This window comes from Rhinoderma darwinii, chromosome 10 (genome assembly GCF_050947455.1).
Source record: "Rhinoderma darwinii isolate aRhiDar2 chromosome 10, aRhiDar2.hap1, whole genome shotgun sequence".
Classification (NCBI taxonomy): domain Eukaryota; kingdom Metazoa; phylum Chordata; class Amphibia; order Anura; family Rhinodermatidae; genus Rhinoderma; species Rhinoderma darwinii.
In genome coordinates this window covers 54,666,646-54,692,610 of record NC_134696.1, presented here as the reverse complement: position 1 = coordinate 54,692,610, position 25,965 = coordinate 54,666,646, and the positions used below count along the sequence as shown (strand labels likewise).

The 25,965-nt window shown below is 40.9% G+C and overlaps 1 protein-coding gene across 3 annotated transcripts in view; it reads left to right on the top strand.

The window, feature by feature from the left end:
- Positions 1-25,634, top strand: part of LMTK3 (lemur tyrosine kinase 3) — a 75,893-nt gene extending 50,259 nt beyond the window's left edge. For all 3 annotated transcript variants that reach the window (XM_075839949.1, XM_075839948.1, XM_075839947.1), the window contains exons 10-16: positions 5,443-5,564; positions 6,916-7,065; positions 7,837-10,835; positions 14,923-15,278; positions 18,368-18,479; positions 19,957-20,202; positions 20,376-25,634. In XM_075839949.1, coding sequence (XP_075696064.1) covers positions 5,443-5,564; positions 6,916-7,065; positions 7,837-10,835; positions 14,923-15,278; positions 18,368-18,479; positions 19,957-20,202; positions 20,376-20,392 — 4,002 coding nt within the window. In that variant the 3' untranslated portion in view covers positions 20,393-25,634. The remainder of the gene's footprint in view (positions 1-5,442; positions 5,565-6,915; positions 7,066-7,836; positions 10,836-14,922; positions 15,279-18,367; positions 18,480-19,956; positions 20,203-20,375) is intronic.
- The last annotated feature ends 331 nt before the right edge of the window (positions 25,635-25,965 follow it).

Genomic DNA, 25,965 nt, shown 5'->3' with positions numbered 1-25,965 from the left:
TTAGGGAAAATCATGACTCCTCACTATCTGGTCATCCAGGTATCCTGGGTACCAAGCACCTCATTGCCAGAAACTATTGGTGGCCTGGGTTGCCTAAAGACGTTAAGGCCTACGTCGCCGCTTGTGAAGTTTGTGCTAGGTCCAAGACTCCCAGGTCCCGACAAGCGGGCTTACTACGTTCTTTGCCCATTCCCCAGAGACCTTTGACCCATATCTCCATGGATTTTATCACCGATTTGCCTCCATCTCAAGGCAAGTCGGTGGTGTGGGTTGTAGTAGACCGCTTCAGTAAGATGTGCCACTTTGTGCCCCTCAAGAAACTACCCGATGCTAAGACGTTAGCTACCTTGTTTGTCAAACACATCCTGCGTCTCCATGGGGTCCCTGTCAATATTGTTTCTGACAGAGGGGTACAATTTGTTTCATTGTTTTGGAGAGCCTTCTGTAAAAAGTTGGAGATTGATCTGTCCTTCCCCTCTGCCTTCCATCCTGAAACTAATGGCCAAACTGAGAGGACTAATCAGTCTCTAGAACAATATTTAAGGTGTTTTATCTCTGACTGTCAATATGATTGGGTCTCATTCATTCCCCTCGCCGAATTTTCCCTTAATAACCGGGTCAGTAACTCGTCAGGGGTCTCCCCCTTTTTCTGTAATTTTGGGTTTAATCCACGGTTCTCCTCCGTTTCACCTGGTAGTTCCAACAATCCCGAGGTAGAGGTCGTTCATCGGGAACTGTACACAGTCTGGGCCCAGGTTTAGAAGAACCTAGAGGCATCCCAGAGCATACAAAAAACTCAGGCAGATAGAAGACGTTCTGCTAACCCCTTGTTTATGGTCGGGGATCTGGTGTGGCTATCGTCAAAAAATTTGCGCCTTAAAGTCCCGTCCAAGAAGTTTGCTCCCCGGTTTATAGGGCTGTACAAGGTCATTGAAGTCCTCAATCCTGTCTCCTTCCGACTGGAGTTGCCCCCATCTTTTCAAGTACACGACGTGTTTCATGCCTCCCTCATTAAACGCTGCTCTCCGTCCTTGGCTCCCTCGAGGAAACCTCCGGTCCCTGTTCTTACCCCTGAGGGGGTAGAATTAGAGGTGGCCAAGATTGTGGACAGCAAAATTGTCCAAGGCTCCCTCCAGTACCTGGTCCATTGGAGAGGATACGGGCCTGAGGAGAGGACTTGGGTACCCGCCCGGGATGTTCACGCTGGGGTATTGGTCAGGAGGTTCCACCTTCGTTTCCCCAATAAACCAGGTCCACCTAGAAAGGGTCCGGTGGCCACTCAGAAAAGGGGGGGTACTGTAAAGGATCTGCCAGGCACAGCTTCTATGTCAACGCCCATAGGTAATCAGTCTGCACCTGCTTCTATGTCTGTGAGACTGACTCCATCTTCCACCACTCAGGATGGCAGGCTTAGGAGTGGGAGAGCCTATCAAAGCCTGGCCAGACGGAGCTAGCTCCTGCCCTCTGTCTATTTATACCTGCCTTTCCTGTTCCTCCTTGCTTGTGATTCTTCTCTGTTGGTTTCCTGGCCCTGCTGCAGTTTCTTGAACTATTTGTCCCTGCTTCATATTGACCCTGGCTTACTGACTACTCTTCTGCTCTGCGTTTGGTACCTCATACACTCCTGGTTTGACTCGGCTTGTTCACTACTCTCCTGCTCTGCGTTTGGTACCTCGTACACTCCTGGTTTGACTCGGCTCGTTCACTACTCTTGTTGCTCACGGTGTTGCCGTGGGCAACTGCCCCTTTCCCTTAGCTTCTGTGTACCCTTGTCTGTTTGTCTGTCGTGCACTTATTGAGCGTAGGGACCGTCGCCCAGTTGTACCCCGTCGCCTAGGGCGGGTCGTTGCAAGTAGGCAGGGACTGAGTGGCGGGTAGATTAGGGCTCACTTGTCTGTTTCCCTACCCCCATCATTACAATATTGTCATTCTTACCAGCAGACAGAAGGCAGTCCTGGGGGCCTTCATTAGTCCCCGGGCTGACATGACAACCATCGGCGGCACCCGATCGCATTGCGGTAGGGAAATTGGGCTGTTGGAGGGGGTCGTCCCCCCTCCTAACGGTTTAAATGCCGCAGTCGCTATTGAACTAGTTAAACGGCCAGGAACAGCGTGATTGCTGTTCCTGGCCATTAGAGTAGCGCATCAGCTGTAAAACACAGCTGACACCTGCGGTGTATCGAGCGGGCTCAGCGCGTCAGCCTGCTCCAATCATCCCTCCCTGCTCCATGACGTGCCGGCACTTCATGGGTCGGGAAGGGGTTGAGGAAGCGGTTAGGGAATTTGGCGCAGCTGGGCCCCTTGATTGCTGACTATAAGACACAGGGACTTTTTAGCAGGATTTATTCTTGCTAAAAAGTGCATCTTATAGTCCGAAAAATATGGTAGTTACATAGTTGATAAGGTTCAAAAAAGTCACAGGTCCATCAAGTCCAACCTATAATCCTACCGTGTTGAATCACATTAAATCATGGTCAGCCAAACCCACTGATTATGTCATGACTATATGGACAATCTTATTATCTCCCAATGGGACATCTGAGGGGAAAGAAAGTTGCATTTAAGAGGAGTATTTGGTATCCCGTAATCGTGCCGACCCATATAATAAAGTTAACTGTTATTTACTCTGCATAGTAAACGGTGTAAATTTATAACGTGAAAATCAATGCTGGAATAGCTGCTTATTTTCAACTCTCTCCTAAAATAAAGTTAATAAAAGTTAATCGATATATTATATGCATCCAAAAAGGGTGCAATTGCAAAATACAACTTGTCCCGCAAAACCCAAGCCCTTATACGGCTATGTCGATGGAATAAAAAAAAAAGTTACGATTTTGGAATGCGACCGTGAGAAGAAAAAAAATAATCCTTGGTCATTAACATGCAAAATGGCCTGGTTAGTAAGGGGTTAGGCCTTATTCACACGACAGTGAAAAAAAATGTCCATTAAAAACTGATAAACTGTCAGTTTTTCACGGCCATTTTGCATCAGTGTGTCTTCAAATTTTCATCCATTTCCAGTCCATCTGTCCATTTTTAATGGCCGTTTGACATCCATTTTGCATCAGTTTTTCATGGCCGTTAAAAAAACTGATGAATTTCATTGGTCAGGCTTTTTTTGTCCCAGCCCCCTGAAAACACCCAAAGGAAGGTCACATGTTCACCTAGACACTATTTACAGCCTCCCTGTATATGATGCCACACACCTCCCTGTATATGAAGCCACACAGCCACCCTGTGTATGATGCCACACACCTCCCTGTATATGATGCCACACATCTCCCTGTATATGATGCCACACACCTCCCTGTATATGATGCCACACACCTCCCTGTATATGATGCCACACATCTCCCAGTATATGATGCCACACACCTCCTGTATATGATGCCACACACCTCCCTGTATATGATGCCACACACCTCCCTGTATATGATGCCACACACCTCCCTGTAGATGATGCCACACGAGCCTCCCTGTAGATGATGCCACACCAGCCTCCCTGTAGATGATGCCACACCAGCCTGCCTGTAGATGATGCCACACCATCCGGCTTATAGATGATGCCACACCAGCCTGCCTGTAGATGATGCCACACCAGCCTGCCTGTAGATGATGCCACACCAGCCTGCCTGTAGATGATGCCACAGCAGCCTGCCTGTAGATGATGCCACACCAGCCTGCCTGTAGATGATGCCACACCAGCCTGCCTGTAGATGATGCCACACCATCCTGCCTGTAGATGATACCACACCAGCCTGCCTGTAGATGATGCCACACCAGCCTGCCTGTAGATGATGCCACACCAGCCTGCCTGTAGATGATGCCACACCAGCCTGCCTGTAGATGATGCCACACCAGCCTGCCTGTAGATGATGCCACACCATCCTGCCTATAGATGATGCCACACCAGCCTGCCTGTAGATGATGCCACACCAGCCTGCCTGTAGATGATGCCACATACTCACGGGTGCAGTGCCGTCTCTTGTCTTCTTCAAGTGTGGTCACTGGTCTGCACGGGATCTGGCAAGGCAGCGTGACGGGGCGATGACGTCATCGAGGCGCCTTCAAACCCGTGAAGACGAGTGACCACACCTGAAGAAGCGCTGCAACAGTGAGTATGCCAACGATAGCCAGCAAGGGAACTAGTAGTTCCCTTGCCAATCCCCATGTAACAGATTCGTTTTTAACGGTTGTTACATGTATTGACAGCCGTTAAAAACTGATCCATTGACTTCTATGGGGGCCGTCAGGGCGTTAAAACGGCCCAAAAATAGGACATGTCCTATTTTTTGACAGCCATTATTCACAGGCCGTTAAAAAAACGGCCGTGTGAATGCACCCATAGAATATCATTGTTCTGAAAACGGCTATGTGAAGGCCGTTAAAAGGACGGCCATCACACAGCCGTTTTTCACTGTCGTGTGAATAAGGCCTTACAGTTTAATTCCACAGTGTATTTAATGCGTTAAGAGTCAAGCTAAAGATTGCTTCATCTGTATGTCAATCACACAAGAACCAACCATACACAACAAGCATGCCACATGAAGGAATGAAAAACAAAATGGGATTATCTGTGTAGTAGCTGTGTAGTTTTGCATTTTCACATTAAGCAATGGAGCGTTCGGGGTCTTTTACATGTAATATTGACAGAACGTTCACAATCATTGTCCAGTGTGAACATGTGCAGAGATTGCACGATCATTGAGAAATTGATCATTTGTTGTTGATCAAATCTTTAATGATGACCTAAAAATTATCATTTGGTGGCAGTGCTTCATCTTGTGTAAACAGACATCTGCTAGCCATCAGCAGCCGATGCCAGGAGGTGTGGAAATGTTGGCCAAGGCGTAGTGAATGCTCAAATAAGCAAAGACAAGCCATCCCTAAAGTGATCGAAATTCCCAAAAAAACAAACTATGATTATTGTTACACACAGTATAGATAAATGTCTTTTGAATGCTAATGATGCAAATTTATCTTCATATGTAAAATCACCCTAACACTTAACAGTAGTTATTTCCTACAAAATACATCTTATCTCATCTTTTCTTGGTGCAATATACAATGATTTGGAATAGATATATTTATTTTTATTTCTAATAATTTTCAGAATATCATGTAATTTGCATTGTGGTTTATGCTGATGATTATGCATCAATGCTCCCATATCAGAGTGCTTGGTGCTGGTACATCCAACAGTCTAGTTATAATCCCTATAATACAGGCAGAATTTAATGCAAGTGAATTAATTGTATCATGTATTTATTACCCCATTCCTTCATCCTTTTCTTCTCCCTACCCCTGGTTGAAATTGATGGATATATGTCTTTTTTCAGCCATACTAACTATGTAAATATATGGTAGTTGTTTTGAGGACGATTGAAAAATCTGTAAAAGATGTGATTTGTACATGGTAACAGTTTTTTTATTTGTATGTAGGAGGACTACTATATCACTCCAGATCGTCTCTGGATCCCACTGCGCTGGATAGCTCCAGAACTTTTAGATGAAGTTCATGGAAACTTAGTAGTGGTAGACCAAAGCAAGGAAAGCAATGTCTGGTGGGTCTCCATCTTTCTTCTCAACACTTTTATGCTGTCCTAGATTTCTGCTTTTGTTTTCTTAGTAGACAGCTAATTTATTGTACACAAGTTATGCACGCGTATGTATTGCATTATTTAAGACCACACATCAAAACATACATTATTATAATGATTCTGTAAGCTGACGGGCAGAGAATTGTCCTCATTTGCTGCATGTTGTAAGGGAGAAACAGTCATTAATAAAGAAAGGCATGAGTTCTGTAAAATAACTTGTGGTAACCATATTTCAAACTCTTTATAACACCACCCTTGTGACCTTCATCTCGGTGATATAAGGGGGCGGCCACTCTATTGAACCATTTAAAAAAAGGAGTAACCAATGAGGCCTACGCATCCAATTATATCTATATACTAGGTAAAATTGCTATTTAATAAGACCAAAACTAACTAAAAAGATAAAATTAAAAGTGCTGCCCCATCAGGACAACCCCTGTCCATATTCCCTCATAGGGCATATGTATGTAATCGCTCGGAAGCAACCTCTATAAGCCACGGCAGAGATCCGCTAACAAGTACGGCTTTCACTCAGGCGGAATGTATTAAATGGTCAGACATTGAAATGTATGGCTGGTCATGGCTTTCTTTGGAGTAATCAGCTGTTTTCCGGTGGTGTCGGGAGCTCCGATATTAACCTCTTCCTGCTAAATCACAGACAATGTGCCCGTGTGATCACTTGTGATTGACAGCTGCACTTAATCCCAGGATTGTAGAAAATTTAGTAACCAGCCATTTAACCTGTTCTGCAATGCTGATCGCGGTGCTGACAAAGGTGGGAATGTGTACCTGTCATCTCCCCATTAGTCCTGGCATTGCAAACACAGAGCTGAGGATTTTGTGCTGGAAGTCTGGGGCTAACAAAGGCCCCCAGGTCTCTCCAGTATTAGTCCTAGTTAGGGCATACCTTGGGTATGCCCTACAAGATGTCTGTGAATTTTATATGCACAGGCAGTAATGTGATGACATTAAATTACAGTTAAAAAAAATGTAAACTCCCCAAATAGTATTGAAAATGTTTTGCTAAAATATATAATTTTTATTGTTAAACAGTAAAAAAAAAACATGTAATTATTAAGTATATGTGTACTCATAATGACCCATGCAATAATTTTATTTTGTCAATTAAGGTTAACGCCATAAAACAAGGCTTAAAAAAAGCTACGCAGACAACAAATAGGCTCGGTCCTTAAGGTGTTAAAATGCTTGTTGGCGCTCTGACAACCCTTTAAATAAGAATGAACATAGTTTCAACGCCTAGTCTTCCTATGCAGTGAATAACAAATGTAACAAAATAGATTTTAATCCAAAACAGGTCTCTAGGAGTAACAATATGGGAACTCTTTGAATTCGGAAGTCAGCCATATCGCCACCTATCAGATGAGGAGGTCCTAGCTTTTGTAATTAAGGAACAGCAGATGAAACTGGCGAAACCACGACTAAAGCTGCCCCACTCTGATTACTGGTAAGGGTATTATTCAGAAAGTATGCTTTAAAGTGTAACTAAACTTTTACAAATTTTTTAACATGTCATAGTGACATTTTAGAAGTTTTGATCGGTGGGGGTCCTAGCGATGAGACCCTTACCGATTGCTAAAATGAAGCAGCAGAAGTGCTCGAGTGAACGCTAGGCTACTATGTTTCTGATTGGCGGTGTACGAGCTTATAGACTTTCTATTGTGCCCGTACACCGAGGAAAGCTGATCATACTCTAAGCGGCACATCGCTCACCTAGGCTCTTCTGCCACTTTGTTTTAGCAATCGGTGGGGGTCTCAGTGCTCGGACCCCCACCAATTAAAACTTCTAAAATGTCACTATGACCTGTCATAAGTTTTTTAAAAGTTTAGTTACCCTTTAGTTATAAAAAGAAAAATTAAATATAACAATATTAGTTGTTTATCAGGCAAGACGCCTTAGACATTATTGACAAAGGAACAGTTTACTATTAACTTTAACCCGTAACAATAGAAAATTAAGGTTTTATCATGCAACTGCACTTTCTCATCAAGTGCCAATATAAGGAGAAATAACATATGTCAAATGATGATTGAATCATTTACTTTTTATTCATTGTATTTTATGAAAAAATATTTGATATATTGTTATTAAATGGTTATCAACGTCTTTATGATTTATATTAGTTTAACTTTAACAATTAAATACTTTTTGGAACTCTGTAACTGGTATAGTTCCAATTTGTTTTTACTTATCAATAATTTTCTGTAATTTCTTTAGGTATGAGGTGATGCAATCTTGCTGGCTGTCTGTTGAACAAAGACCTACAGTAGAAGAACTTCATCTGCAGCTCACTTACTTGCTACATGAATGCTCTAATCAGACAGAGGAAAGTTTTGAGTGGCGCTGGAATGCACTTAAGCCAACGAAATCATCAGTGGGACCACTGAGGCACTCCGATGAGATTTCCGCATTCCCACTGCTAGATAACTTTAGTGGTGGGGATGGTTTTCATGCAGACATGGATGACATCTTAACTGTAACTGAGAGCAGTCGTGGTCTCAATTTTGAGTACATGTGGGAGAAAGCTAGATTAGGACGCTGGAAAGCAACATCTCAGTGTCAAGATTATCCACCAAATAATGGGAATTTGACAGTACCTGCTAATCCTTTCTATGAATCCACCCATCAACATTCACGCCAAAGCTTGGAGACTCCAAGTGTTGTCCCAGTCATCAGTGCTCGTAGCCCTTCAGTAAGCAGTGAATATTATATACGGTTAGAGGAACATACAGACAGGAACAGCAGTGTGGACTGTACTGTCTGTGCTCCAAGTCCTATCTATGAAAGAAAGTATGACATGCAGGAGCAGAGATCTCTCCATCAGCGCTTATCACTTGGAAGCCCATCTTCACCACTAGAACCACTGTTTTCCTCTGACTGGGATCCACTTGAGAGTGGTAGAACAAGTCCAGATGATCCCCCTGCTCATCTGATTTTACATGAAGTTCCTAAACTTATAGATAGATGGACACCTAATAATAATAATCCTTTTATCGCCGTAGGAAGAGAATTGCCTCGTTATGTAAATCCTTTTCGTGGCCCAGTAGAAAGGCAGGTACAGGAGACTTCCTTAATGGAGCCCTCTCTATCTGATATGTTTTCTTCTGATTCAATTTTGAATGTTTACAGAGACATAGAAGATCACAGGAGGAGCTGGGATTCAGATACACTTGAAGAGAGAGGAGCTGGAGAGACTCTTGCTGGAGATCCTGAGTCCTTAGCAGAGTTTTTAGATGATCGTGCATCACCTTGGGATTGTGAACCTTCATTAATGGAAGATCAGAGCACTGAAAGCAGTAGTAGCAGTACAGACAACAGCAGTCATCGCAACATGCCTTCCTGCCCCCTGTGTAGTAGAGGTGTGATGGGTAGTCTGCAGAGATGCTCTTGTGCAATGCTACGTGGAGATGTTGTGATTGATTGGACCACACATGTTGCCATGCATCAAGACCACTATGGCTTAGATGATGATTCTTCTTTAAAAGTTGAACAAGGTTCCTTATCAGAGTGTTCTATACCAGCAAGAACTTTTGGGGATGGAGATCTCTATGCTGGTCCTTTTGGTGACAGTCTTTGTGCAGCAGAACACCAAGAATTTTATGATCCTTTAATGGGAGCTGCTGTGAAAAGTTATGACATTCAAGACTATCGTAACCGTCAAGTAAAAAGTTATGAATCATTACAGAAGAGTATTTCTAACCACCCTCCTTCCCCTTTCATTGGAATTTCCAACTCAATGGCCAACTGCAGTGTTATTGTTCCAATTGAAATCCCACCTCTTTCCACCTTAGCGGAAAGCATTGAAGAGGAGACAATAGAGATAGTTCCAGATGTGCTAAATAGGTTCCCAGGGAACCAGAGCACATTTCAAATAGAAAAGTCACCACATGCCTCTAGAGCAACACTAGACTCTGTTGATTCTCTGGACATTCCCTCCAACACTAGTTCATCAGAGGTTTGTAGCCCAGCTTCTCATTTCTCATCCCCTGGACAGAAGTTTGGGGACAGTGGCTATGAAACCGAAAACACATTTTCTCCAGAATTCATTTTCAAAGAAGTGAAAGAAGAAGAAACTGATCTTAAAGACTTGAAGTTACCTTTAACTCCTATATCAGAATCAACTAGCGACTTAACTCTAACAGAGGACTTCTCTGAACCACAGGCTACACCTGTGGAAGAAGACAGCTCCCTTAGAACATTAAACCTGACCACACCACATAGAGATTCAGCATATTTTTCTGACTATGACAATGAACCTGATAAGCAGAATAGAGTATCTCGACAAAAACTTGATGCAAATCTCAATGGAGTTTGCAGTGAAGAAATATCAGTTGTCATATCGACTGCTGAAGACATTCAAAATTCTCAAGTTGAAAATTCAAAAAAGGATAACAATGAAGCTAGTGTAAATGTCAAGGAATTACCAGAAGTGTTGCCAGCAAAAGTAGTGGATAAAGAGGAAAACTATCATAACTCAGAGTCTATTCAAGATATTGTCCTGGAAAGTGAAGAAGACATTTTGAATTGCAATGGTGGGATAAATGTAATTCCAGAGGAGGACATAAGTTTTCCAGTTTCTCAAAGCAATACTAGTGAAGTAATGGTAGAGAAACATGAAAATTCTCAATCGGTTATAGATAAAAAAAATTCGAATGATAACATCCTGAAAAAACAACCAGAAAGTGGTTTTGTAGTTCAGGTTTGTAAAGAGCAGCTCCTTGTCTCCTTGAGAGAAAACGTTACCAGAAATGTACTGTCAACCTTTGAGTCTGGGACTGTGAACTCATGTGTCTTAAAAGACCAAGCTATTTTGAAGTTGTGGTCTATGGAGCCTATATCAAATGCAGTTATTGAGGGAACATTAAATAATAAACCTTTGTTCAAAGAGTCATCTGACAACCGTGAGCCGGATGAAAGCAAACCTAACAAAGATGACATCTACAAGGACATATCTTCAGATGGAGTTAGCAATCCTACTGAGCTGATTGTGAACGTAGATGTAAATGAGAACAATTGTTATGAGACCCACACAGAAAAAGAAGACTGTGAAAACAGTGGAGATGCTGTTGAACTGCCATCAGAACAGGCCATTGAAAACTGTGTAAAGAAACAAGAGGAGACTACTGTTGAACAAACAGAAGAACAGTCAGAAGATCAATCAAAACTCTTTCTAGACTTTGGCTCTACAGCAAATAATGGAAGTGAAGCTATAAAAGGTAATACAGCATTGATCGTTGAAATAATAACCAATCATGTCTAATCAAACAGTATATATACACGTGGATCTCTATCTTATAATATAGAATATATGGGGGCTTAAAGAATTTTGAAAGTGAAACCCATTGCAATATGTTATCTTTTTTGCTGTTTTCATTTGTTTTTGTCTAGTGAAGAAAAATATGTTCTTGACTGAAATCTGTCATAAAATAGGCTAGCAGATCATACTATGTGAAGAAAAGCAGGCTTATTAGTGCATAATAAGGGGGAATTAACAACAGATTCACAACAGTACACCCTTGTGCACTTGGAGTACCTAAAGTAGATCTTCCTAGACAAAATATGTAAAAGGTCCTTTGTATAAATGAAACTTGACAAAACAGCTTTTTTTCTGAGTTATTGTGTTTGAAATGACTGGTCCAAAGTTTTGAACTGTAAGCTCTTCATGAACAAACTTTCTTTTTTTGTGTACTGGCCTTGTAGGGATATTGTGTGAATGTACAAACACCAATATTCAACACAGTTAGGATGTGAGCATTTATGTGAATGGTGGTTTGAATTTATATGATGTCTCTATGGTTGGAAAATTAACTGTACGTGAATTTACCCATGCATCGGATAAATATGTCAATCCTAAGATAAAAATAAAAAGGAAGTAATATAAGGGACGACTAGATGGATCATATGGTCTTTTTGTGCCATCAATTTCATATATTTCTCCCCACATGAATCAGTGAGCAGTCCATATCTCTGACTGCTCTATGAGACTTCCAGCTTCTGAGCTGGGAGAGTCCACTGTCAGGGGTAAACTTTTAGTGTGCAGCATGTGTGTACAGTGGAGATCTCTCTATCTTACTTCATGCTGGATGTTGTTATATTAAAAGCACATAAACAACACACAAATTTGAACAGCACATTCCGACAAAATGAAATAAAACGTGTATACAGGTGCAAGAACGCCTGTGACTGCAAATTTTTACAGCACACAAGAAAATGGCGGCAGCACACTGTGAACACTAATGTCACCTAAGCCGCTAAATATAAATAAATATTAATTACTGCTAAATATACTTACAATAGGGAGCTTCTTAGCGCACATTTGCTGGTTCCTACCATCCCCAAGTATATGTAGGCTTAGTCTCAGTTCTGGGTGTATGTGCAGCATAGTTTACCACCTAATGATGGTCGCCTTGCCATTGCAGGTGGGCTCACACAATTTGCTCAAAATGTGCGCTAAGAACCTCCCTATTGTAAGTAGATTTAGCAGTAAAGCGTATTTATTTATGTTTAGTGGCTTAGGTGGCATTAGTGTTCGCAGTGTGCTGTCGCCATTTTCTTGTGTGCTTATATTACAAGCAATCTTAGATGATTCTCCATTGTATTAAAGAATACCTAGAGGAGAAGGGGGAGGAATCTTGATAATCTGAAATCCCTCACTAGGAATACCAGAACAGCAGAGATACAAGGAACGTAAATCCTGTCACAGCTTCTCTCCCACTTTCTCCTCGATGTGTGGCTGCTGGTTCTGTGTGAATTTTAGTGTGAGATTTAGAGTCAACTTTTACAAGCAGCTGTCTCTTCCTCCTCTATCAGATTAACCATTGTCAGCAGCTGTTTGCTTATTTTCCAGCAGCTTAACCCTTTACAAGCAGCTGTCTCCTCTTCTGCCTGGACTGCATAATACACAGGGAAATCTTATTACATGGCTGATAAAATAACAATATTCAGTATGACGTAAAGTTCAAGCTCCTGGCTGGAGGTGAGGGAGTTTTTTTGCCTAATGTACATTTTACTGATTTGTCACTCATTACGATGCATTGGCGAATTTTTTCACTACATTTAAACGTTGCTTTTCGAGAAATAGGGGAACCGAGTCCCCCATTGTATCATGTGGACCAGCAAATCAACAAAAAGGCAACAGTCAAATTGATTCGCTCACTCCTACTCCTGCCTAGATCTGAACACAGACCTTCACTTTGCCATTCAGATGCTGTATAGAATCAGCTCCTACCCTTTACATTTGGTACCTCCCATCAAAGAAGAAAATTTCACAGTGCAGATGTAAGTTGTGGAAGGAGCCCCCATTCAAAGGTCCAGAAATGCTGGACCTTTCTGGTTTCAAGTTGTTTCAGGTTCCAGTTCCAGTGTGATGCCGAGGATGGAGTTAGTTAATTATTTATTTTATTTATGTTACTTAACATTTATATAGTGCCAACATATTTACATGCTGTCCCCATTGGGGCAAACAATCTAAATTCCCTATTGGTAAACCTGGGAGGAGATGCAAGGTTTGCCTGGGGCACCAAACGTGAATGTGACTATTCTTTTATTTTTGTCATTTCTTAGCAGGTTCAACACCAAGCATTCGTCTGTAAATGTTGGTTTCAGCAACAGTTCTATGTAATTGTAGTGTGTTGATGCTACCTACTAGCCAAACTACAAAAGTATTTAATATTGTGCTGTTGTGCACAATAGCATTTGATATTGTGTTGTTGTGAGGTATGTAGATAGGACCTGTGGTCACATGGCCAGGATGTGCAGAATGAGCCATTACTAAGGTGGCAGTTCCCCTGAAGTTGTACTCTTCAGTTTGTGGAGGCGTGGGTACACATCCCTCAAATGTTCAGGAGGCCAGGCCAACTGGAGTTTACAAAGTAAGTACCATTGGCGCCAAACGCCATTGGGCGTGTGACTTTGGTAAGAGAAGGAAGAACCATTCAGTGACCAGGTCGCATTTGGTGATGCAGCAGAGCGGAGCAGGCCAAGAGAGTGCCAGAAACTTTGTGATATGAACGGGGTCTGAGCATCTGAGGCTGCGGCAGTGTAAGGAGTGCTGAGTGACCTGAGAGACAGATTCATTGAGGCTGAGTGCTGCGATCCTGAGCGGGAGTCGCATGGAGTAAACTACAACTGATTGGCTTCAGAGGGCCACCATGAGTAATAAAGTGTTAGAGACCCAGAGAGGTACCTGGCATCGTGAGAGAACCATCCTTCTCCTACCCAGGCCATTGGTTCGCATCGCGCTGACGAGTTACTGCCAAAGACTTTGAAAGAGCATTTAATGGGGAACCCACCACAGCCAACCACCGTAAATAGTTGTTTGCAAAACACTGTACGTAAGAATTGTGCCCATTGTGGAACCAGAAATCCTGTTGTGCCTAAATGAATAACTGCCACCAATCTGCAAACCGCCACGGGCATTGCATATATGTCTGCAACTTTCAAGTTTGTGCCCTCTGTGTGAGAGACTGTAACTGTAAGCTTGTTAAACTGTATATATATATATATATATGAAAATGTTTGAACATTCTGGCTTTCACTGCATGCAAATCAATTAATTTGATGGAATATAAATATATTTACTTATGTTTTTCCACCTGTTCAAAAAATAAAATTTAACTAATTGCATCACTCTGTATAGTGTGCCGCGGATTACTTGTCTCTAGTATATATTTGAAACCCTAACATTTGCATTGCCTGAATACTAAAGTTTAAGTTGCTGCATTTGAACTGCGTGTCCGTCTGCCATCGCTGCACGCAGTTAGAGTTCCTTCTGCTCGGGTGTAACCCCCCCCCCCCCCTACATGTTACAAAGTCAAAATATCAAGAGAAATTAGGAAGTAGAGCTCTGTCCTGGAATACTGAGGGAAATCTGCTGTTTTGCTAATTATATGTATTTGAAGACTTATAATTTAATCTATTGTAACTTTTTGTGTTTTTCTTAGAACTGATAGGTCCTCTTTAAAGTACTGATAACTCAGCACAGAAGAAAGCTATTGAAAACATGTGCATTACAGGGCCTCTCATATATTTCTTCTGGTAGTTATAATAACAGGTCTGTCTATGACAGCTTGTAGATGAGTAAAACAAGTTGAAGTGAAAACAGCCTAACAAGGTAATGAAGATATATTACAAAGCTGCTGGATTTTACATTTGCTTACTGCATAACCAAGGCCACTAGCAGTATTTATTTGGAAATTGCACCCTCTGCAAGCCAAATAAAGTTAATCAGAAGTTGAATATATTTTATTCCAGAGTTTTCTGTGCTCAAATTTTTCATTTCTCTTTTGTTATTCAATCCTGCAGCAAAAGTGGCAAGACTTTCTCTGTCTCTTCCACCATTAAACCTTCAAGCATTCCCAAGCTCCAGTGGACGCAAGTCTTTTTGGGACAGAGATGAAGAAAAAAAGGATGCACATTACATCAAGGAATATGAGGATGAGGAAGATGAAGCCTTTGGACTTGAAGAGCAGCAGAGAACAGTCTCGGAAACTGAAGAAGTCTCAGGAGTCCCAATTGTGGTAACTGAGATGGATGATGGACGAAACCTGCGGAGTCTCCTAAAGTCACCAAAATCTGCTGATGAGGTTGATGATGATCTTGATCGAAAGCGAAAAATGGTGTCCTTTTTTGATGATGTAACTGTTTACTTGTTTGACCAGGTAAGATAAATTTTTAATCATCTGTGTTATAACAATTCCGTCAACATACTAAAACCATGTATTCGGTCGTCATCTATGTTCCTACCTTAGTGCTGCATTTTATTGCATGGTAAGAAGATTCCCCTTTCATTTTGTTCTGTGCACAGGTGTAGCTATTGTGAATGCAGAGGTAGCAGTTTCACCCATGCATGCCCTTCTGCCTGGTAGGGCCCGATGAGAGAAAAAAAAAAAAGAGGGAAAAGCGCATCTCTAAGGTAGTATTATCGATTGCCAGGAGAATTGTTCAAACAAGATAGTAAGAATTTTGCTCACCTGGCTGAGCTGTGCTGTGATATTTGGCGCACCTCAAAAGTAGTCATATCGAGTCGTTAAACTCAGAGCAAGCAGCAGCTGCAGGCACCAGAAGCAAACATTATCCACTAGTACATCAAAAAAAAAAAAAAAGAGAGCTTCTCAATTGTTAAGGTTGACAAAAAATTAAGGAAACCATCTACAAAGCCAAAAACATCTCGAAACCGTGAAGACAGATGCAATGCATTTTAACCTCGAACCGAGGTCTTCATCAGGCTTGTGGGCAGTCCTACTCAGTGATTGGCAGCTATTTATGTACACACATTCACACAGCTAAGGCTGGCAATCAATGGTTAAGACTGCCTACTGGACCCTTTAGGCCACAGTAACCGGTGATCTAACCACTTAAGGACACGGACAATTTTTGCCTTGAGGACAGAACACATTTTTTATATTTCCCTCTTTGCATCCGGGCGCTCATAACTTTTTTATTTTTTGTACGACGTAGTTGTATGAGACTTTTTTTTTTTTTGTGGGACGTGTTGTACTTTATGTAGGTACCATTTTTGGTACAAATACATTATCATTTAATTTATATACATTTTTATTTTGGCAAAAATGCAGGAAAAAAGCAGTTCCGTTGCAGTTGAATTTTTTTTTTTACACCATACACCGATCATCATAAATAATGTTACACGGGTTGTTACGATCATGGCGATACCAAATATGTCTATATTATTTCATGTTTTGGGACTTATATTTTAAAAAGTTTATTCATTGTAAAAAATGTGTTTTTCTTTTCTAATAATATATTTTTTTAATTTAACATTTTTTTTTAAATTAATTTTACCTTTTTTTTTTTATCCCATAGAGGGTTTTTTTCATTTTATTTTTATTTTTTAAATAAATAATAATTTTTTTAATAAATAATACAATTAGTATGCTCTAACAACATGGAATATGGTCAGACAGCCCTAGGGGCCTTCAATGGACCCTAGGCTGTCTGGCCATTCAAGTTATGGGCCTCGATCGCATCACAGGGATTTCCTGAGACGTGCTCAAAGGGCAGTCCCCCCTTCTCCTATTCACTTTGAATGCCGCGATCAGCTTTGATCGCGGCATGCAAGGGGTTAATGGTGGAGAGAAGAGCGGGGCTGCAGCTGTGTAATACATTTGTTGCCCCGCTCCTGATTGCGTGCACACACTGGCTGTCACACAGGACGAGAATGCTTGTCCTAATGCGGCAAGCACCTGCCGCTCAGGACGAGTATTCTCGTCCTGTATCGGCAACCAGTTAAAGGAATAAATTATTAGTTATCTTCTATTGTTTCTCACACACCTAAAGTACTGTGAAACATTTTAGGCAGTTTTGGAAAAATGGTGCAAAGTAAAAATACTTTCAAAAATAGAAGTGTTAATAGTTGTTTTTTTTTACCAATTAACAAAATACAAAGAGAATGAACAGAAAAGAAATCTAAGTCAAACCAATATTTGGTGCGACCACCCTTTGCCTTGAAAAGAGCATCAATTCTTCTAGGTAGACTTGCACAATGTCATGGATTTTGTAGGATTATAGGCAGGTGTATATTTAACACAGTCATTAACTGTAACAGAAACAGCTGTGTAGGAAGTTTAAAACTAGGTGAGAAACAGCCAAACTTGCTACAAAAGTGAGGCTGTGGAAGTCAGTTTCATGTCACAGGTCCACCATGGCAAGTTTAAGCACAGCAACAAGTCACAAGGTACTTATACTGCATCAGCAAGGTCTCTCCCAGGCAAAGATTTCAAAGCAGACTGGTGCTGTTCAAGCTCTTTTGAAGAGGCACAAAAAAGGGGCAACGTTGAGGACCATAGACGCGGTAGTCGGCCAAGGAACAGTGCAGCAGATCAAAGATCCATCATGCTTACTTCCCTTCGAAATCGGAAGATTTCCAGCAGTGCCATCAGCTCAGAACTGGCAGCCAAAAAGTCTGGTCAGAAGTGGTCTTCATAGAAGAATTGTGGCCAAAAAAACATTACTTTGACGTCGAAACAAGGCCAAGTGACTCAAATATGCACGAAAACATAGGAACTGGGGTGCAGAAAAATGGCAGCAGGTTCTCTGGATTCATGAGTCAAAACTTGAGATATTTGGCTGTAACAGAAGGCAGTTTGTTCGCCGAAGGGCTGGAGAGAGGTACAATAATGAGTGTCTGCAGGCAACAGTGAAACATGGTGGAGGTTCTTTGCAAGTTTGGGGCTGCATTTCAGCAAATTAAGTTGGGGATTTGGTCAGGATTAATGGTGTCCTCAGTGCTGGGAAATACACATCTTTGGCACTGCCATTCTGTTTTATTTCACAGCATCCTTCAGATCCCAGCTGCCAATCATGTAACATCCTGGCATGTCACATGTATTTCCACAGCCAATATTTTCATATCCCTAAAAACATACATACATACTTATAAAATTTCCCCCTCCCCTCCGTTTTGATAATGTGATTAAGTAAAAGGCAGTGAGACTGATTTCCGGTGCCTACAGCATACATTGTAGTATTCAGGAACTCAGAGTGGGGATCACGTGGCCCCGAACGGAGTGGCTAACAGAAAAATAAAGTGCCAGGTAAGGGATTAAACCTCACTACCTTTTACTCAATAGCGTTTTCAAACGGAGGGAGGAATAATTTTGTCGGAGTGCTTCTTTAAAATGTATATACTTGGATTACCAACTTTCCATTGATTTCAATACAGTGCTTCAGTCATTCTGATCCTGGTTATAAGTATTCCACTATGATCGTGTTTTGTATGTATTTTTTGCAGGAGACGCCTACCAATGAACTGAGTAATCAGAATACACCTGAAAATGATCATATTTCCCAGAATCCTTCTCTGGAGTCAAGTTTGGATGCTTTTTCATCAACTGATGGTTTTAGTAAGCAATGTATTTATTTTTCAATTAATGTCCTATAGTCTATTGACATACACAGCTACAAACTCATATTTAGACTGAATAATGCAAAATGTTTTAGTCTAGCTAGATTTGAAACACTCTACTTTTTCTAAAGGACTACGTTTTGAAAATTGAGCTTTTTTTTTTGTACACACTACGCAATAGCGTAGGTAGCGGGGGGCAGGGGGGGCGGTGGCCCAAAGCCCACTGAGATGGTGGGGCCCAGGGCTTGTCCCCCAGCAGTGGTGTGTTCCAGTTTCAACTGTATCAGTGTCCTCAGGATGCAGATACAGTTGAATTCAATGCTGGCTCCTTGCTCCAGCATTCACTTTGTAATGCCAGCACCAGCTGTGAGCGGCTTGACACAGACAGGCACGATGTAGTGACGTCATCACGCCTGTCTGCGCAGAACCACAGACTGCACAGAGCGGAGGAGCAGAGGAATCTTCTCCACTCGTCGTGTGAACGAGGATATGTAAATATTAATTTTATTATTTTTTTATTAGGCACTATACTATGTGCTGGCAGCTAAGGGGGCATTATACTGGGTAAGGGGGGCCGTAATAGGGAATTTTACTCTATTTGGGCAGCTTTGGAGGCATTATACTGTAAGGGGCAGCTATGGGGACATTTTACTGTATGAGGGAATCTATGGGGCATTATATTGTGTGGGGGCATTATACTGTATGGTGCAGCTATGGGGGCATTTTACTGTATGAGGGACTCTATGGGGCATTATACTGTGTGGGGCAGCTATGGGGGCATTATAGCTATGGGGGCATTATAATGTATGCAGGCAGCTATGGGGCAGTATACTGTATGGGGACAGCTATGGGGGCAGTATACTGTATGTTTTGCACCTATGCGGCGTTATATTGTATGTGGGCAGCTATGGGGGCATTATACTGTGTGGGAAGGCACTATAAGGGCATTATACTGTGTGGGGGCCACTAAGGGTTTGTTATACTATGTGGCGGGCACTAAGAGGTTATTATACTATATGATGGTAGCTATGGGAGCATTATTCTGTGTGGGGGCAACCATAGGGGCATTATACTATGTGGGGGCAGCTATAGGGGCATTATACTATATGGAGCACACTAAAGAGTCATTATACTGTCTGGGGGCCCCACTGGATTGGGGCTCACTCAGATGTGTTCCCCCCCCCCTCCTGTGCTTAACCCCTAGCTACACCTACGTCCTCAGACCCTTACCTGGAATTAACACATCAACTTATTTCTAAACAGAGCACACTAGAGACTTGAGTGGCCTGAAAACATCAAGGGTACACAAACTTACTGAACCAAAATGTTATCAAATGGACTGACCTGGTGTCTCCTAAGCCTAAACCAGGAGCAGCCCAGATTAGCAAGGGGGCACCGCACCTAATATATTAGGTACCAAAGTATTGTTCTAATGTAAGATTTTTATTTCATAAAGTGTCTTTTATGTCTGATAGGTGGAAGTTTTGAATGGGACGATGACTTTCCCTTGATGACTCAGAACTCCACATTCCTTCCCCTGTCAGCTGAAGGCGCAGCTCTAAAGTCACCTATTAGTCCTACTACACCAGTACCCCCTGCACTTCAAGGCAAGCGAGCGGAAGGAAAGCTGATGGACTCACTGAGGTTCACCCGATTCACTGTCTCTCCCGCTGTAGAACCACATGTTCCATTATGTGATTCTGATGTAGTTCCATCTGCAGGTTAGTATTATTATTGGCTCATTTACAAATATCTAAATGGTTGGAGTTCAGTGATGAATTCAAACCTGCAGACTTATATCAGCTGAGTTAAACCAATTTTCTTTGGCAGTAAATCTGACATGCCTTGTTAATTCTAGTAGTGTAAGATACATGGCTGTTGTCTTTTTCTCCAGGTGCTTTTGAAAACTGAAGATGTTTTTCCTGCCAAGAAATCTGACAGTCATACAGGAGTCAGTGAAGCCTCATGCTACTTTTCTACGGACTTTCTAAGGTTTTCTTTATGCTTGGCGAGCTCTAGGTCTGAGCGAATATACTCTTTTCCACAACCGTAGTTTCTCTCTGGATTATCAAGATCCATGAGTAGACGAGCACCGTAGGTTCAAAAGAAAATGTTGACGGTCCTATACATGCTCTTCATAATCAAGCTTGCACGGAACTCTTCATCAGATATTTTGGAAAATCAGCTCTTATCTTGTCTACTGTGCAAGATGATTTCTTCATATTGAAAAAATAATGTGCCAAACTGACTCCATTTTATTTGATGTCTAGTTCCAACTTTGGTCTTCAATCGGTGTCAATGTCTTGTGGGCCCAGGTGAATTGGACTGCAGTTTTTACAGCCTCAGTTTACAGTTCTTTTTTATTGCTTTTTTAACCATATTATTTTAAATTCTTAGCTTCCTGAGCTGAAATCCATTTTAAAGTGTAGAGACCTTCTTTATCATACATGGGTATTCGGGCCACGAAAGCATCAATCATATTGACTTCCCATTTAAATGAAAATCTAGTAAGTCTTGAATTTATTTTCCTTTGACTTGCTCCATTATGTTGCTATATATGTGTGTGTTCCACCACAGCAAGGTGCTGTATAAACTCTCCACGGATGCAAGTCTTAAAACTGGGAAACAAAAATTTTTGGGGAATGTTTTGTTTGGATATCCGCCTTATTCTCAGAGTGCCAAAAATATATCCGACCCTTTATACTACATTACGCTAGGCCACACTGTTCATAATCAGGTTTCAGTAATATGTTTATGTTCTAATATAGTTGTTTTTTTTGTATTGGAATTACACCTTGCAGTCTTTTTTTTACATAAAAGTGGAGAATTGACACCTTCTGACATGTTCTGCCCGCTGGGGGGCAGGGCTGGCAGAATACATTAGATAGAAATCTAACTTAAAATGTAAAACATTGTCTGCACTGCCGAATGACACATTTTTCAAGAACAGATGCAGTGGGGAAGACGTTTTTTAAGCTGTGTAAGTACAGGAACTATTAATACATAGACATTTTTAGTGCAGGTGAGATGAGACAGGAATAGCCATTAGTGACTTTTTTAAGCTCTGAGCATCTCTACTATCAAAGGCTAACAACTCTGAAGTTAAAAAATCAATGTGTATTATATCATATTCCTAAAGTGGGTAGATTTTGAGGTTCCTGATGGAAAGCAATGTACCATATGCCATAGCAGCAGCCCCAGCAGCTAATGTGGGGTCCCTTGAGAGGAACGGCCCGAGTTTGTTTTCACCAGTCTCTTCCCCATGGGTAGTATGATTCTGCACAGGACCCTCTCTCTCTCTCCATATACTCTGCAACATTAGAAAGTGGGGCAAGGGTGCTGGTCCGTCCCTCCTGCAAAGTATGAGAGGTAGAGAAGAGCTGGTAGAGGGGTGTTGTCTGACCCAGCGCTAATAGAAGGGCCTCACTTGAAATTTTGTTATAAGGCCACCTGTCCTCTATGTATGCCTCTGACTGTTCTACAAAAATGGCAGTAAGGTTTGATAAAAAAAATGTTGTGCAATGTCGCTGGTTTTCCTTTGCTCTTTTTTCCATAGATCCCCTTCTGTGTATAGCCCAAGCTGTTTCCTGCAAAGTAACTGCAGACTGTAAACCTGCTGCTGGTGGTAATCTGGTTTACTCGTAGTGCCAAATGAAGCCAATAGGGAGCCTTATTGGTTAAAGCAATGACATAACTGACTTTTGGAATATAGAGAACTATTATAAATGCAAATGGTACAATGAACTAACTCACTGCAAAGCTGACTTTATTTTTATTATTATTGTTTGCACTGGTGGTAGTGAGACAATACCTGCAAGATGCATACTAGACCTGATTTTGGAATTTTACTGTGAAATAAAGTGGGAGTCACATGGAGATGGATGATATAAATGACTGTGCTATTGGCCACTGGGATACAAATGGCTGCTTTCAATGACTGGTGGGAATATGTTTTTATTAGATCACTATTGCCAAGCTGACTGGACAACAATACAGAAGACATGAACTCGCTGTTCTCCTGATTACTCTTACTTCTACAGCGAAAAAAGATCAACTTCACTACTACAGATACAATAGGAACAATTTTGCTTCATTTTAAGAAGATTTTCCAATATTGGTTGATATTCTAATTTCACCTTCTACATGCTGGATTTCCTCTTTGAAGAAAGCTAATGACTATTCTGAAGTCTTGGTTTGTTATAAAATTACACTATATGCACTCCTTAACCATAGATCATGTCTTCTTCAGCTCACACCATGGTCAGCACCAAGTTCTCTCTGGTTCCCGTGATGGGCATAGCCTTTACCCATCTCATCATGTGGACTACTACAAATTTGTACGGCTTTTACGACGCATCGTAAGAATCCAGGCTTCATGAATGTGTGTTTGTATGTTACTTTCTATCTTTTTTTTAATAATCATCCATATTTTTTTTATTTGTTAAATAATAACTGTGAGCTAAAGAAAGGTAATTGTTAGTAAGCAGTATGTTCCCTCTCCTTATTAAAGAAGCAGTACTAGATAGGGCAAGTGCACCAAAATATCTTGCAAACAATACAAAACATCAACACTTGTATTTTCTAGACCACAGATCTTAATTCCTTTTCGATGTTTTTCAAGTTGTTACTATTCTATGTGGGGGTTAATAGTGTTGTCTGGGATTAGAAAAAGGGATCTCTTTTTTTTCCAGAAATGGTGCCACCCTATGTCTGCTATTGAGACATCTTCCCATTGTCAGACAACCCCTTTATGCCACTGGGGAAATCTGTTATTTGTAAAAAGATTTTCCAACATGTTAGGAGGTCTCTTTGTAAGATGCCAAGCATCTGCATATCATTAGTTTAGAAGATATGGTCATGAGAAATCTACCTCACTGAACGCCCTAAAAGTTGGAAAATGTTCTTTTTTAACATTGACTGCGTCTGATTGATGGAAGAGCTTGACATCTCTCTATGCACCACTCAGTGCTTAGTGAATCGATCAAGTCAAAACATTGGGATGTGTATGGCCGGCTTTACTCCTGCATGCCAACTGTCCTTGACTTTATGAGTTAGAAGATTTGTTTCGTTATTACATAAGATTTAGTTCTCCCTGTTAGGTCTTAGTTTCATACTGCAATACATGTTGTAGCGGGATGTGTTTTTAGGGTTATCTATATGTGGCCTCTGTATTGTTATTTCTCTAATGGTACTAGAGTGTCAAAATATTGGAATTAACCAACCCCAAAATTGGAGCTATTGTAGTATTCTAATTACTAACACCTCTCCGCCTACTTTATGTAGCTTGTCCCACTGATGGTGGTAGGGATAGACTAGAGCTATATTATCTTACCTTATTGGCACCAAGCTTTATCTGACACTATACCCTCCTCAAAGATTATCTAATCCTGTTCTACGTGTGGCTGTAGACATTGAAATATATTGCTGAAAGCCACAAGTTTGTATACTATGTATATATACTGTATATATGTGTGTGTATATTATATATGCATGTATATGTATAATTACAGCTTACAGACAGGCACAATAATAGCTATCTGCTAATCCAACGCTTTTTATATAAATCAATCTTGTCATCATCTAGTATTGCTTCTTTAAAATATAATAGTGGTAAAAGTCAAATTGAACCAGATGTCTTTTAAGTGTTAAAAAACTTGCACAGTGAAAGCTTCCTAAGACGTTGATCTGAAGGTATAATGATAGGTTAAGTACTTCTCCAAAAAAAAATCACAGTCCTTGAGATGTTCTCTTCTGTAAAACCTCAATTTATCAGTTTCCTAATTACTTATTGTATCTTAGAAAGCTATATGATGACCAACATATTCCGTGTTACCACCTTCATAGCTTCTGCATGGTCTATTACCCATTTTCCTTGGCAGATTCGCCATTTAGAATTCTAGGAAAACTGAGTGACAACAACTAGGGAAGCTGTTATGGCGACCATCCTGGTTATGACCCATCATTCCCAGAAAAAGTTATAACTAATGACAGCTAAACAGAAGTAGACAGATCAGAACAACTCGATGACTAAGGCTCTGTTCACACTGATGTTTGATGGATTAATTTCTAATGGCTAGAAATAGAGAGCATAACGATACAATAAATTTTTCATTGACTTCAATCGTAAAAATAATGGAAAGTCAAGCCTCTTGATTGTTATTAATAAGAATTGCATAGCAGGCTGTGCTATTCTGCCTAAGGAAAAAAAAAGTCTATTGATGGAATGGAGATGAAATGATGAAAATGATTTGCCCTTAGAAAAGTCCCATTGAAAGCAATGGGGCCCTTAATGGAAATGTTTCTCCTATATTATTTTTTAAAATGTAACATATTAGAGCAAATTGTTAGTATGAACAGAGCCTTATGTGTATGGGTGCTTCAAATCAACTCTGGAACATTTACAACTGATGTACCAAGAAGTGATGTAGCCCCCAGGAACAGTCAGATAAAAGCTTCATTTCCTTACCTATTTCACAAGGACTCACCTGTTTGTTGTCTGGGTCCTTCTATGCAACAGTATTCATAAATGTCTACCTTTGTGTCTTTGTCGAATGTGCGACACTGTACAGCCTACTAAATCTTTTCCGTTTATTCACCTTTAGTTTCATGATCGTTCATGACATGTGAATTTGAGGTGACTTACAATAGACTGATGATCTTGTGATAATAATGGGAGTTATAGTAGATGATGCCACCACTCACCGATCTTAGAAATTTTTTAATACTGTTGCACTATCAATGTTTCTCTATTATTAAACGAGGTTTTAGGCCGAGGTCAGAAATACAGAATGACTTTTTTCACTGCTTTTTTTGTCAATGATGTGTAATGCATCGCATTTGGTTCTATAAGATCTGGTATAGGAGAGCTTTAGTAAATAAGGGAATACTGCCCCGTCCATCATGTATAAAAGGGGTGAAAAGAGTATAAAAATATATATATGTAAGAAACCATAGAGACTGCAGTATTATCTCTCAGAAACTCACATTATTTTTACATGGTTCAAATGTGATGTATTTTGACAATTCTGTCTGTAAATAGATACATTTGCTGTTCTTAAGTGCAAATTGAAAACAAAATTTTTTCATTCAAAATGGTGTTTGTTCGCCAAAATAATGTTTGCCAAAAAGAAAAAAAAAAATAACATTAAAATAAGATCTTATACTGACTATCTTGTTTACTTTTTCAAACGTGCGTGGAGTTGGCAACCACGTGGTTTTCACCTGACAGCTCTTTTCATGTGTAGTTTCAGGGTAGGGCCCCGACCGTTATGTGCCATTTATAGTACTAGTGTTCTTCTATGTGGTACCATGGCCATTGGGACCAATCAAGCATCAGGTGTGACCGCAACCAGTGCACCCACTATGGTTACACCTCAGCTACCAGCCTGAGTTTCCCAAAACATAAACACAACCACATCAAGTTCCTTAGTCATTTCTCTAAGCCAGCTCTATGGTTAGGGACATCAGCCAACCAGAGTACACAA